This window comes from Penaeus japonicus, unplaced genomic scaffold (assembly GCF_977035675.1).
Source record: "Penaeus japonicus unplaced genomic scaffold, GWHDUDI00000001_assembly GWHDUDI00000007, whole genome shotgun sequence".
In the NCBI taxonomy this organism is placed as follows: domain Eukaryota; kingdom Metazoa; phylum Arthropoda; class Malacostraca; order Decapoda; family Penaeidae; genus Penaeus; species Penaeus japonicus.
In genome coordinates this window covers 43,983,743-44,001,242 of record NW_028234409.1, presented here as the reverse complement: position 1 = coordinate 44,001,242, position 17,500 = coordinate 43,983,743, and the positions used below count along the sequence as shown (strand labels likewise).

The following is a 17,500-nucleotide window of genomic DNA, read 5'->3' as shown; positions in this document are numbered from 1 at the left end:
TTCTTCTGGCTTCCAATCTGAATACACATAAAATAAGTGTACATTTATCTACAGTAAATTTTCCTTCTGACAGCCTTCATATTACCATTTGAATATCTCTATCGTGACCAGGAGAGATGTTATCTATCACTATTCCCTTATCACTTTCCTCTCAAACCCTTACTGTAGCTTTCCTAGAAATGTGTAAAGAATGGATATAATGAATAAGTACTCAATGAATCAAGTGACAGATGGAAAAGGAAAAGATCATCAACAATCATCTTCAGAGCTAACAACAATCTTTTATCATTCCACATAAATGAGGTAAGTCTCTCTATATTGATACAGTCCTAGGCAAACACATTTGCCTAAGGCCACATCATTGAGAATGTGTTCTACTTACAAAGACCTCTACAAACTTACAATAAAAATAAGATATTGGTCAGCATAAAATCTGTGAAATTCATGTACAAAAATCAGATAGATTGAATCAATAACAATCAATCAAACATACAAAAAGATGGGAATGAATCACAAAAAACAAAAATCATATAATAGCTTAAGGCTAGACAGTCCTGACTATCAAAAGGAAAAATAATAATAATATTAATAATAGTAATAATAATAAAGAAAATAATAACAAATATAAAAAATAATGCAAAATGTATAATGACTTTACAAGTATGCGTTAGTAGATGTTTCTACAAAAGTATTTCTTGTGCATGAAATTAAAAAAAAAATACATGAAAAGTGAAAATTCAAGTGCATTTAATAACATCTTTGCTTTATTTGCCTCATCCCTTCTATGGCTAACTATATATCTATCTATAAAAATAGCCAATGTTGTATGAAAATATGAAATTTTATAAATAAAACTAATTTATAAAGAAAAAGTAACAAGTTGAGACTGGTTTAATTTGCATAGAACTAAATAGTAACCCCTTATTTTACTTGAGGATTACCAGCATAAATCCAAAAATACATGCTACCACATAAACAACATAAACTACATATGTGTAAAATAACAATAGACATTATATATGTGGGGGCTGAGGGGATTATTGGTGGGGCCCACTTGTTCATTCCAAGGCTTGGACGTGTGTATTAGATTGAAGTGATATTTTTTATATTTCATATATTATATATTATAAATTATATCTATTTATTTCTATCATCTTCAAAATATTAATTTTTATATCTTTATTATATTATCTATGATATAAAAATATTTATATCTATTTAATATATTTTCATTATATTAATAATTACTATTATTTATATTAGTTATTTTTTATATTTATATTTATATTTAATATCTTATATACTTATTATAATTTATTTAATATATATTTATTTCTCATCTTTTTATCTTAATTAATTTATATCCTTAATTTTATCATAATTAGGCTTATCCGGTTTAAGGGGGACAACTTGTCAAACCTCTATTTCACACTTTTATTGTTTGGTAATTCCTATGTTGTTGGGGGACTGGTGGTTGAAGCGGTTGAGAGTGAGCACTGCTTAAAGATCATGGATACATTTGGTTGAGTCCATCCCACTATATGATAAAAGTGACAAAATTCTTAACCTGTTCTTTAAACTTGAAAAGATGAGATATGGGAAGCTACTTGTTTTTATAGAAGCTGTATGAAATAAGTTTCAAGTCTCTTCTATCTGTAGAGCTATTGTACAGCTTTGTCAGAATTTTAATTTTGTATGAAGTCTGCATAAAATAAGGGGCAACTATTGTGATCTGTGTACATTTACATATCTAAAACATATCGGTATCTCATAAAACTAACTCAGAGAGGACTTTAGAGTGACATCTAACGATGACATGCCAGTGCATAAACATCCATTAGCTATCATAAATCAAATTAAATCATACTTTTCCTGCAAAAAGAATTCACTTCCATTTCAAGCACTTAAAAGATAAATGTAAAACTTAGACATCACACAAACACAATCAAAAATAATGAAACATGCACAAACATGCGCACAAACCTCTCCTTAGCAATGAATTCCTGTTCTCATCATTTACGGCATCACCAAATACTAGGGACCTTTTCTTCTTTGGTCTCACAAAGGTTCTGGTATCTATTTCACCTGAAAAGTATACATATCAAGTTTTCTTTTAAACACACTAAAACACTAAGTAGCAGTTAGTCAGGGATGAAGAATTGACTGTACTACTGAGGAAGATATTAGGACTTAAAAAAGAAAAGAAAAAAAAAAAAGCTGGTGTTATTCTTATCAAGAGTTGCAGGTCATAGAGCTGCACTATGCAATTCCTTTCAACAAGCCATATTGTATGGTCAAAGTGCAAGCAAAACCCTTTAAGAAGCATTGAGTAAAGATTCTGCAGATGCACTAATCAAATGGATAACTGTATATTTGAATTCTGTAAAATATTGGCATAACATTCTTGATAAATACATATAAATATGACGTCTATACTTTGTTCCATTATATGACTATCATACAAAGTAAAAAACAAAAGGATCATCTCTGTAATCCAATATGACACTGTTCATTGTCTTTGGTTTGATCTGTTCTATGTTACAATAGCAAGACAACTTTTGAGGTGAAGTAAACTGAATAACAATGAATGATGTGTTGAGGTCAGTTGCCCTTCTGTGTGCCTCCAATTTGCAACTTAGGTGTAGTATGGTAGGGCATTGAAACATATGGTAACATTCTACTGGCTAATGTATGGTTAGGTAGGGTAGGGTAAAGTAAAGTGAACTGAGATCTGAAGGAGTACAAGAGTGTCATCAGTGCAAACTAAAGGCAAATCACACTGTCATATGTTTGAATCATACAAAACAAACCTGCCTGTTCAAAGTGCAGGAAGATCTATGACATCTTTCATCTTTCATAAGCTACATTATGGGGTATTATCCCTTCAATAATGCAAATACTCCACTCATGAATTCCCTTGCTTAGGCAGGAGGTTCAGATAATGGTTCCAAAAACAGGAGGTGGCCTAGTCTGACTTGATGCTGGGGTATGAAACATTCCAAAAAAAAAGTAATTAAAAATTGAGGCTTCACTTTAAATTAATTCAAACCCTTATCCTCTAATAGTTATGCCATGTTTCTGTTAAAGTAGTGGAATCTTCATTTTTGAGTTTTTTATGAACAAGAAGTAAATTACCCTCTATACCACAAAATTATTTCTAACTTCTCTGTGATGCACATAAATATCAATATAAATACAATCAGTCTTTTATCAAGAGTATTTTCCATCTCAGATACCAATACTAGATGTTTTTCTATTATCTATCAGTCACATATTAAAATTATGTAATCCTGGCAAATGCTCTTAAAATATTTCATTTTGTATCAGAAGATATATATAAAAAAAAAATCCTTACTAAATACTTTCAAAAGTCAGGACATTCAGATATAAAATTTGCACTTTGTACCTTTACAGGCTGATATCTGAGATTGAATATTTCATGAAATGGTGGTCAAAACTTTACCAAATGCACCATTTTTCATGTTAGAAAAGAACAAAATCAAACATCTCTGTACATTTACACACATCAAGACATATCAGAGTAGAGCACCAAGGGTGTTTTCATTAGTTATCCATTGGGTTATAGTCAATATCAAAAAAGGGACAACTCTCAACAATGACTCAATAAGAATCATAGCTAATGGCTGATCAAATTATATATATGTACGTACATTCAACGTGTGTGCATGTGTGCATACAACATACATACATACATATATATAAACATTTATATATGTATATCTATATATATCTATATCTTTATATATTTATATATATATATGTATATATATGTATATATAGGGGGGATATCTATATATTATATATATATTATATATATTGAATATATATATAGTATATATATATATCTATATATTATTTATGTATGTGTGTATGAGGGTATTGTATATGTATATGTATATTGTATAATCTTATATATATATATATTATATATATTATAATATATAAATTATATTTATATATAGATATAAATATTATATATATATATATATATTATATATATAATTTATTATTATATAAATATAAAATTATAAATATATATATATAAATATATATAATATATATATAAATATATTAAAATATATATATATATTATATACTATATATATATATATATATATATATATATATAATATATATATATATATAAACTAGTTTCCAGCTAAAGGTTCCTCGGATTTAAATACTATCAGTTATACAAAAAAGAGAACACACTATTGGAGCTACTTCATATAAAGGGACTTTATGTTCTATCTTCCATCTGCAGCACTACAGATACAGACCCTTTATCTAGACACTAAAGAAGAGTCCCCCATCGGATAATCTAACCAAAGAAACTGATGCTCTACCATGTGAGACAACATGCAACAGCAAGGTCATCACTCCTGCAAGAATCGGCATACAAACGAGAATGAGGCATGGGCAGTTGTGATCTTTACCTCGCGAGGATGGTGGTGAGTCGGGGGACAGGACTCCCGACGACGAACAGGGGCTGAACGAGTGCCGGGGGGAGTGGTGGGGGGACACTGCAAGAATAAAATGGATTAGGAGATAGGGCAGTGAGAGGAACAGACAAAATGAAGGGGAAAATGGGGGTGAAAGAAGAGATAAGAACAATGGAGGGAAAATGAGGGGAAAAGTAGAGAGATGAAGATGAATTAAGGGAGGGGGGGAGGAGAGGAGCAGAAAGGGGAATAACAAAAACAGGGAAAAAAGTAGAGATAAAGGAGGATGAGAAAAAAAAAAAAAAAAAAAAGAGAAAGAAAAGGGTGAGCCGAGCCATAAAAATAGAGAAACAAAAATGGACAATACAGAAGAGAAGAAGGAAAGCAAAGTGGGGATGAGAGAAAAGCAACTCGGCATACTAGAGATGGAGGAAGAGCAACAGGAAGACGAGAGCAAAATATGCCTCCTACATCAGTGAGACAATATGCATATGCCGATCTTTCACACTACTGAAAAATAACCTTAGTTTGTTCATGGAAAGAGCAGTATTAAAAACTAAATTACAATCACTGCCAGATAACTTAATCTATTCCTTCTGTAAAATTATGTCACTATTCAATATCACATGTAACAAGTATTGTGAAGGTAATTAGTTACTCTTTGTAATAAGGAATGAGTACATAATATAACAACTTACACTACATTATTATTCTTATAGAATTTGTATACTTTAGTGAATATACCAACTTTGAGTATTACAGATACTTACATGCAATTTGGTCTAATTTCTGAATTAATGACTTTTTGACAACAACAAGCGCTGGGTCATCGACATCTTTCCGTAACCAATCTGTGTCGTGGCCTTTCGTTTTTGGCGAGTCAAATAACCTGAAAAAGACAAAGGGAAATATCAATAAGACCAGTTAAAAATGTGCTAGAAACAAAGAGCAAGTAAAAGAAAAAGACTGACAGAAAGGGAAAATCTATAAAACTGCATTTTCATGGGGCTCAAATGCTGAAGAGCGATATAGCAGTTTACAGGCTAAGCTCTAAGTCTTAGCATGGTCTTCCTGAACAACATCCTCAGCTTTTGCAAAAAGTCAGGTTCCTCTTCCTAGTTTAGCTAAGTCGAGTCATCTCTGCTAAGCAGAACACCTTGGTCCTTGCTGTATCTAATCTGTCTGTCTGTCTGTCAGTTGTAAAAATACATATACTTACATATGCTTTTAATATATATATACACACATAATACATAATATATATTATATATATATAGTATTTGTATATATAGATATTTATTGATATAGTTATATATATAGTTACTAATATTTATATGCTATATATAATACAAATACAAACATTAATATTTAATATAAATATTTATATATATATGATAATATATAGTACTAAATATATATTATTTATATATGACTGATACTTATATATATATATATATTTATATTATATATTTATATATACCATATATATTTTTTGATATGATATATATATTATATATATATATAACATATTGATAGTGTAATGTATATATATATTTATATATATATATTGAGTTATATATATATATACAGATTTATATATTAATATATATATATATATAAATAAAATATATATACATATGTATACATATAATATATACATATCATATACATTGTATATTATATATATATGATATATATATATATTTTGTTATATATACATATTAGTACTCATAGAATATATATATATGTATATATGAATATTTAGATACAATTTAAATATAATAATATATATAATATAAAATATATATATATACTTAATCATATAAATATATATTTATATATACATATATATATATATAAATTATAAAAAAATTCTATATATATTCATATAAATATATATATAAATACTATATATATATTTATTATTTAATTTTTATACACATATCCATTAATATCTATATAAAGTTGATATGATATAAATAATATAGAAATATACATACTAATTAAACATACATATATACATACATACAACATATATACATACATATATATAATTTTTATAGTATATATATACATTAAATATATATAATACATATATATAAGATAACACATATATACAGGCATATATATACATTATATATAAATATATTATACATATATATACATACATATTGATATTACATTTATATACATTTAATAATATATTATATATATACTACATATATATACATATAAATACATACATATTTATACATATATATACATACATATATTATACATATATATACATATAAAATATATTACATATATACAATATACATATATTTACATATACACATAATAAATATATATACATATACACATATAAGTTATTATATATACATATACATATACAATATATACACATATATACATATAAATATATACACATATACATATTAAATATATACACATATATACATATAAATATATGATACACATATATACATATAAATTATACACAATATACATATAAATATATTACACATATATACATATAAATATATACTTAACATATATACATATTATATAATTATATATATATATATATATACATATATAATATATACTACATATATATATACTGTATTACATATACACATATACACACCATACATACATATGTAAATACATATATATATATATATAATAGATATGTATATATATATATATATATATGATACTTATATATATATATTTATACACTTATAAATATATATTGTATATACATATATAATATATATTTGCATATACATATAAATGAATATTATATGCATATACATATTATTATATTATTCATGCTATATATATACATTATATATTTATATGACATATACATACATGATAAATTTATATTACATATACATCATAAATTTTTTATGTATATAATCATATAAATGGAATATATATTATATATAACATATAATATATATATATATACATATAAATATATATATATATATGAATTTATATATATTATATATTCATATATATATATATATATATATATACATATAATTACATATATATTCCATATACATATAAATATATATTGTATATACATATAAACATATATTGCCTATATATATATAAACATTTGAATTTATATATATATACTATTAATAATATATATATATATATACATATATATATATATATCTGTAGTTATACATATAAAGACTAATTATATGTGTAATTCCAAATATATATACATATAGTAATATGTATATACATATAAATGAATATATATATATATATATATATAAATATATATAGATATATACATACATATATATTATATATATATATAGACAATATAATATATAGTGGTATATAATACATACATAATATTTATATATATACAATAAATATATATTATATATATATATATATAATATATATATATACATACAAATATATACTTTATATATATATATATATATATATATTATATATATATATTATATATAAAATTATACATATATATACATATAATTATATATAGTATATATATATACACATTATAGATATAACATATATATGGTATATACACATGTATATACATATAATATATGTATATACATTAAATATACATATATATGTATATACATATAATTATACATTATTATATATGTTATATATACTTATATAAAACTTTACATATATATGTACACATATATACATATTAAAATATACATATATATGTATATACATATAAATATACATATATATGTATATACATATAAATATACATATATATGTATATACATATAAATATACATATATATGTATATACATATAAATATACATATATATGTATATACATATAAATATATATATATATATATATATATATATATATACAATATTACAATATATATATATATAAATATAAATATATATGTATATACATATAAATATACATATATTATACATGTATAATACATATAAATATACACATATAATATGTATATACATATACAATATACATAATATAAATAATGTATATATATATATATATATATCATATATATATATATATACAGAACATATATGTATATACATATAAATATACATATATATATATATATATATATATATATATATATATATATATATATATATATATATATATATATATATATATATATATATATACCCATGGGGACTGAGGTGTTCCTGATTACCAAAAATGCTGAATCACCTCAAAACAATAGCTAACCATTTTATCATACCTATAAACCATCATGCACAATTTTGATAAGGAACATGAACATCAGGTAAAACGAATGAAATTTTAATACTGTGTCCTATTCATCCAATACTTCACATGCCAAACAGTCACCATATGTTACATTTTTTCTAGAAAATATGTATTCTACCCAGTTAGAACTAGGTAGTTAAGATTTCTGGACAAAATCAGGGATTAAGTCTGGAATTGGAAAAGTCTATAAAAAAAAAATCCTGAATAATAAGACCTCAGTTCATCTGTCTATCTACTGCAATTTATATAAATAGCACAAACGCACACATACACAAAAAAAACTCCATCACTCACTCACACACATGCACAAAAGTATAGTTTTTCTTCCTCCAGTGTACTGTATTGTATGTTATCTTTTTTGTACCATACTCTATAAAGTTCTCTTGACCCAAAAAAGAACACTTCCTAGAAAAGTACAGTTTCCTGTCACTACCTGAACCTGCCTGAACCTATTTCTCACTCTCTCTCTTTCACTCTTGCCAGAAATGCACCATAATTTCATGTTTATTTTCAGTTTGGAGAGAAAAAAAAAGAAGTTAATTATATAATATAAAGATAATGAAATATAAAACCAAATAAAATTATATGTATATAAAATTTCTGAATATAACTACAACTGTAATAACAACAATAACAATAATAATAATAATAATAATAATAATAATAATAATAAATATAATAAATAAGATTCATAATATGGATGATGATGATAATTCCAGCAACTAATTTCTTTGAATGAATCTTATGAACCACTACAATTAATTCCTCTTTAACTTCAGTGCCTAACTATCAACTGATGACTAATGAAAAAGGTATCAAATTAAACTTCCTGTTGAGAAGCTTAAAATATGATACAGGACCTTGACCAACAATTCATAAATCAACCCCCCTTTTTTTTTCTTATGCGTACACACTCCCTCACTTACATGACGCCCACATATGATTTCGTGAAACTTAGTCAAGTTCACACTGCGACCTTCAAACACCCGCCGGTGCACCCTGGCCAATCCACTTTTCCAAGAGCATACAAGGTCAGGCAGGCATACCCCCACACCCCTTCTTAAGTTCTTGCCATCCTTTCATAAATAAAGATTACCTTTTATTATTTGGAAGAAGAAGAAGAAAAAAAAAAAATTCTTTTTCCTATTTGTTTCTACTTTTCTACCATTTTGTACTATCTTTTGTTTCATAAATTATTCTCAGAACCAGTTTATTTAATGATTATGGAATCAAGATCCCTAGGAGTCCAGAATGTGGCAGTTCACCTGCTGAAAGAACAGGATCTCCAAATCACAAAGTTGGGCACTAATGTTGATTTTTTTCTCCAAGGCAAATAAATCATTCTAAAGGAAATTTATTCTGTATTAGTACTAACTGTCAACTTGCAAACAAAGGGCATTGCAGTCTATCTTCACAAATATTTCCATCTTCCCACTACTTCTTTGGGGAAATTAATACCACAAGCCAGATGTGGATTTTACTTTGGCTGCAAGAAATACTGGTATTACCTTTTTTTCTTTGCCAAATTAAAATGATTTTTTCCAAGTCTTCTAAAAATGTTACAAGTACATGAGAAATATAAAATAAACCAGGAAATATTTATATTTTTATTCTTTGTTAAATGTATACTAAAGACTGGATGATTAATATAATTGATGGCTACTAATTTTATATTCTGACACTTGAAGGTATTAACCATTTTCATATTGTGTCATTAACTAAGAATAGACAGCAACAGCAACAAAGTAATCTCCTAATATATAATAGATGATAATTTAATATACCCTGACAACTTGCCTTAGAAAAGATACAGGAACTGACTTATCTAAATCCAAAAATAGTCTCAGAAGGATTAATTTCTTGAACCTTATCAAATCTAGGTCACTCCTTTCCTGAGAAAGCAATCACCTTATCTTCTAAGATTCCACATCTCCAAAAAAAAGAAGAAGAAAAAAAGTTATATAATATTCCTCTTTATGACCTCTGGTAAGGAACTTCTCTATAACAGTACTTGTATTGCAATACAGAGAGGAAATACCAGCAAACAAACTTTTCTAAATAAGCAAACTTAACAACTTCCCTTTGAAAGTGTTTTTTTCTTTATTTCTTTTCTGCAACAGCCAAACTCAACTAGCCAGTCATGATACAAGGTCGATGATCAACAAGTCTCACTCAACAACAACGGCAACAACCCAATAAACACTACCGGAGCAGCCACAAGTGTGTCATTTGCTTATACCACGTTCTGTTCCCTGACATTTGCTGTTATTGTCTTGCGAAATGTCAAGTGTAACCGCTGTGGTGGACCCCTATGTTACGTACAACTTTCCCTGATGTTATTTCAGAATCACACTTTGATATAATGATAATAAAAGTTTTATGCTGCCTCAAATGAAAGTGCACACAAACAAACAAAAACAAAATAAGTATAGAAGGACCAATAGAGAAAGAAAGAATAAGTAATGAATCTATAGGAATGAAATGAATGAGTACATTAATTTCCCATTCCCCTCCCCCTAACCCCTCCTCCAACCCTTCCTTTCTTTCTCTCTCTCTCTCTCTCTCTCTCTCTCTCTCTCTCTCTCTCTCTCTCTCTCCTCACCACCAGACAACATACATATATAATATATATATATATATATATATATAATATTATATAATATATATATATATAAATATATATATTTATATATATATTATATTATATATATAGTATATATAATACATATATATAATATATAATACTATGTATATATATATATATATATATATACATATATATATATTATATATATATATATATACATAAACACTAACAGACATACTGACCCTATTTATTTTCATCATGTAACTGGTACCTCCAGATTTTATCTATCTTGACCTACTTAATATAAAAGCCTCAATTCAGCATTTGTTCTGAATAAAGAAAGAAAGAGTCAAGAGAGAAGAACAGCAGTAACAACAAAAACAAGAAATAAAAGTCAAATTTTTCTTATGCTTTACAATGATCTCAATTTCTTCCTTCTCAGCAAATCAGAGAAGGGCCTACTGAATTCCGTGTCTAGATTAGTCTTACTGATCTTCTCAACAAACAATGTCCCTACTGAGCCATCACAAAGTAGAAATAAAGATTACATAACAACACACCTATATTATTAAATAAATAAAAATAAAGTCATAAAAAAAAGAAAAAAAAGAGAGAGAGAGAGAGAGAGAGAGAGAGAGAGAGAGAGAGAGATTGAGACCCTTCGATATGCCAGTCCAGAAATAGATCATAATCCATGGTGTCAGCTGGGCCACATATCCTCTGACAGTGACAAGACATAAATACCATGACTATTCACCCAGTCACATAACTGCTCTCTGGCTCCAATTAATAGTAAGGCACCTGACACTTTCTACACCGGTATCAGTTGATGCGTCTTCCTTTTCTAACGCATCGGCAAACATGTTATGAAAACAATCCACCTAATTTGTTTCCCACACACAACCATCCTATGAGAAATTAAAGCACATAAGATTTAAGAGCAAACTATAGACCAATTATCCCAACTAGCTTCAGTATTATGTAGCTTTTAAGTCTGCAACAGATTGTATCTAATTATATATGTAAATTTAAACTAGTTTGTGTGTGTTCTGTATGTGTTTGTAATGTTTGTATGTTTGAATGCACATAAGACATGACAGAAAGAATTATAAAGAAAAAATGCATGTTTTATCAAAGTATGTATGCAGGCTTTGTAACTAAGTAGGTTTTGTATGTCGTTTGTCTGAATGCTTCAATGTAACAAGTACATATGGCAAATATCAAAACACATATCAAATATATATTACATATATATATATACTATATATAAATATATATGATATATATATATATATATATAAGATATAGAGACATAATTATATTTTTATATGTATAAATATATATAACATATATAATTTTTATATGTAATTATATATATATATATATTTTTGTAATATATATAGGTTATATATAAAAAAATATATATATAAATTTATATTTAAAAACTATATATATGAAATATATAGATATAAATATATATATAAATTATATTATGGGGAATTTAAAAATATATATAAAATACATATAAATATAAATAAAAATAAATGGAAATATATATAAATATTATATATAAACATAAATGGTAATACATAATATCTACATAAATATAAATATATAATAAATATATACAGAATATAAAATATTATATAAATACATAAATATATTAATATATAAATAAATATATAAATATATAAAAACGAAAATAATATATAGAATAAAAATATAACTATAAATATATATCAATACTTAATATAGATATATATAAATATATATATATAAATATATATAATATATATTAAAATATAAAATATAAAATAAATTATATATATAGATATATATATAAATATATCTATAAATAATATATAGATATATAAATATAATTAAAATATATATATAAATATATATATAGAAGAAATATATAAATATACATATACTACATAAATATAAATATATATTCATATAAAAATAAATAATTATAGCTATAGGGAATATATATACATATATAAATAAAACAAAATTTATAAGCATAATCAATATTTAATACAATATATAAAATATATAAAATATATATATAATTATATCTAAATAATATAAAATATAAATAAACCACAAATATATAAATATATATATTTGAATATATATATATAAATTATATATATATTTACAAATACATATATATATTTACATATAAATATATAAATTTATACATATAAATATATAAATTATACATATAAATATATATATACATATAAATATTATATTTACATATAAATATATATATACTATAATATATTATATTTTACATATAAAATATATATATATATACTCTACATAATAATATACATATAAATATATATAGTCCTATAAATAAATATAAAGATATATATATATATATATATGAATATATATAATAAATATTATTCTATAAATATAATCTTTATATATATATATATAATAAAATTTATATTATATATAAATTATATATTTATATATAATATATACCATTATATATAATAATATATATATATAAATTATATATGTAATATAAATATAAATTTATATATACTTATATAAATAACTATATATATATATATATATATATAATATATATCTATACTATATAATATAGATATATATGTATAATAAATATAAAATATATCTAAATATATATATATATATAGATAAAGATCTATATAAATATATATAAATAAATATATATAAGATAAAAATATTATATATATATATATATAACATACATACATGTTTATAATGTATATCTATGTATGTTTAAAATGATGTAGTATAAGTATAATGTAATTAATATTATATGTATATGTATATGTTATTTGTAATATGTAATAATATATATATATACATATATATATAAAATATATGTTTATATATAATTTATGTTTATATTATTTTAATATACATATAAATCATACAAGATATAACACATAAACATACATACAAACATACATATATATAACTATAAACATACATAGCTATAACATAAAACCATAACAATATATATATACATATAAACACACATATATACATACAAATAAACATACATATATATATACATATAAACAGCCATATATATACTATAAAACATACATTATAATACATATAAACAACATATAAATATACAAAGAAACTTACAGATATATATACATATAAACATACATATATATTCCAATATAAACATACATAAAATATATATATATATATATATATAAACATACATATATATATACATATATAATCTATTACAACATACATATATATATACGATATATATAACATACATAAAATACATATATATATGAACCATACATATATATACATATATATAAAAAATACATATATAATATACATATATTATACAACATACATATATATACAAAATAAATAAAAATAACATATATATATATCATAATCTATAAACATACATACATAATATATATATATATAAAAATTATAATATATTAATAATATCTATATAAGTATGTATGTTTATATATATAAGTATATATAAATATATGTATTTTATATATATAAATGTATAGATATTTTGTTTATATATATATGTAAATATATATTATTTTTTAATATATATGTATAATATGTATGTTAGATATATATTATATATATATTATGTTTATATAAAATGTATATATATATGATGTTTATATTAATGTATATATATTAAGTTTATATATATAAATATATAGATATATATAGAATGTATGATTATATGTTTATATATATTTATTTTAAGGATCTATATATGTATGTTTATATGTATATAATATGTATGTTTATATTATATATAGATGTTATGTTTATATGTATATAGAAGTATGTTTTATATTGTGCTATAAATATGTATGTTTAATGTATATAAGATGTATGTTTATATGTATTATATATATATGTTATGTTTATATGTATATATCTATTAATGTTTATATGTATATGTATATATATATATATATATATATATAAATATATATATGCTGTTTATATATATATATATTATATATAGACAGGAGAGAGAGAGAGTGAGAGAGTGTACATCGAATGAGAGAGGAGAGAGAGTAGAGACGAAGGGAGGACTGAGAGAGAGAGAGAGTGAGAGGAGATAAGAGATGAGAGGAGGAGAGAGAGAAGAGATGGAGAGAGGAGAGAGAGAGGTGAGAGAGAAGAGATGAGAGAGAGAGAGAGAGAGACGAGAGAGAGAGAGAGACAGACAAAGTGAGAGAAAGAGAAAGAAAGAGAAAAATAACTAGTCAAAGAAAAGGGGGAAAAAGAGAAAGACAAAGACAAAACGAAAAAAAAGAGCACACCAAAAACAGTCCAAAGACAGTTCCAGCACTGACGCTTCCTGGAACTGCACCCAAATACACAACAAGGATAGGAAACCCCACTTTCTACCTAGGGTGCCATACCAACATTCCCCACTGGATTAAGAAACTCCCTGAAGAGATCAGATTGCTACAGATAGTTTGGTGGTTAAGAATGTCACAGACTGGCTGTAACTGCTTCACTCGACCACACAAAGGGGAGGGAATAAAAGGTATACTTTTGAACTTTACATCTGAATAAAGAGAGAAAAGAAAAAAAAAGAGAGAGAGAGAGAGAGAGAGAGAGAGAGAGAGAGAGAGAGATTGAGACCCTTCGATATGCCAGTCCAGAAATAGATCATAATCCATGGTGTCAGCTGGGCCACATATCCTCTGACAGTGACAAGACATAAATACCATGACTATTCACCCAGTCACATAACTGCTTTCTGGCTCCAATTAATAGTAAGGCACCTGACACTTTCTACACCGGTATCAGCTGATGCGTCTTCCTTTTCTAACGCATCGGCAAACATGTTATGAAAACAATCCACCTAATTTGTTTCACCAATCATATGAGACAATTAGCACATAAAGATTTAAGAGCAAACTATAGACAATTTATCCCAACTAGCTTCAGTATGTATGTATGCTTTTAAGTCTGCAAGAATGTTTGTATCTAATTATGTATGTATATATGTAACTAGTTTGTGTGTGTCTGTATGTGTTTGTATGTCTGTATGTATGAATGCACATAAGAATGACAGAAAGAATGAATAAATAAAAGAATGCATGTTTGTATCAAATTATGTATGCATGCTTGTATCTAAGTAGGTTTGTATGTCTGTTTGTCTGAATGCTTCAATGTATACAAGTCAGTATGCAAATATGCCAAAAACACATACAAATATATATACATATATATAAATATATACATATATATATTTTTATATGTATATATATATATATATATATATATATATATATATATATTTTTTATATGTATTATATATAATATATATATACATATAATTCAATTATCTTTAATATGTATATTTATTATATATATATAAAACATGCATATATATTATTTATATATATATATATATATACTATATAATATATAATTTATATATATATTTATATTTAAATATTTATATATAAATTAAACATTCATTATTATATAGTATATATCATATAAATATATATATGTATATAAAAATATATATACATAATACTTTATAAATATATAATAAATATATAAATGGAATATATATATTATAAAATATAGATAAACATAAATGTATACTCAATATCTATATATATATAAATTATATAGATGGTATAAATATAGTACAGAGTATTATAAATATATATAAAATATATAAATATATAAAAAATGAATATATAAATAAACATACATATATAAATATATAAAAAAAATATTATATATAAATAATTATATATATAATTATATATAATATATATTATATATATATATATATACTGATATATATAATATTTATATAAATATATATAAAACAGACATATGACTACATAAATATATTATAAATATATAAAATATATATATATATAAATTATATATATATATATATATATATATATATATATATATATATATATATATAAATAATATATATATATATATATAAATATACATATAAAATACATATATATATATATATACATATAAATATATATACATATATTTATAGATTATAAGAATTATATATACATATATAGATATACATTACATTTATATATATAATAAATTGTA

General features: G+C 23.5%; 1 protein-coding gene across 4 annotated transcripts in view; it reads right to left on the bottom strand.

Moving 5' to 3' along the window:
* The window catches only part of LOC122267712 (uncharacterized), a 55,249-nt gene that overhangs the window by 29,210 nt on the left and 8,539 nt on the right, over window positions 1–17,500 (bottom strand). For 3 of the 4 annotated variants that reach the window (XM_086538758.1, XM_086538761.1, XM_086538759.1), the window contains exons 2-4: window positions 5,234–5,352; window positions 4,458–4,544; window positions 1,984–2,085 (exon numbers count right to left, since the gene is read on the bottom strand). In XM_086538758.1, coding sequence (XP_086394884.1) covers window positions 1,984–2,085; window positions 4,458–4,544; window positions 5,234–5,352 — 308 coding nt within the window. The remainder of the gene's footprint in view (window positions 1–1,983; window positions 2,086–4,457; window positions 4,545–5,233; window positions 5,353–17,500) is intronic. The other variant, XM_086538760.1, reaches the window with a different exon arrangement.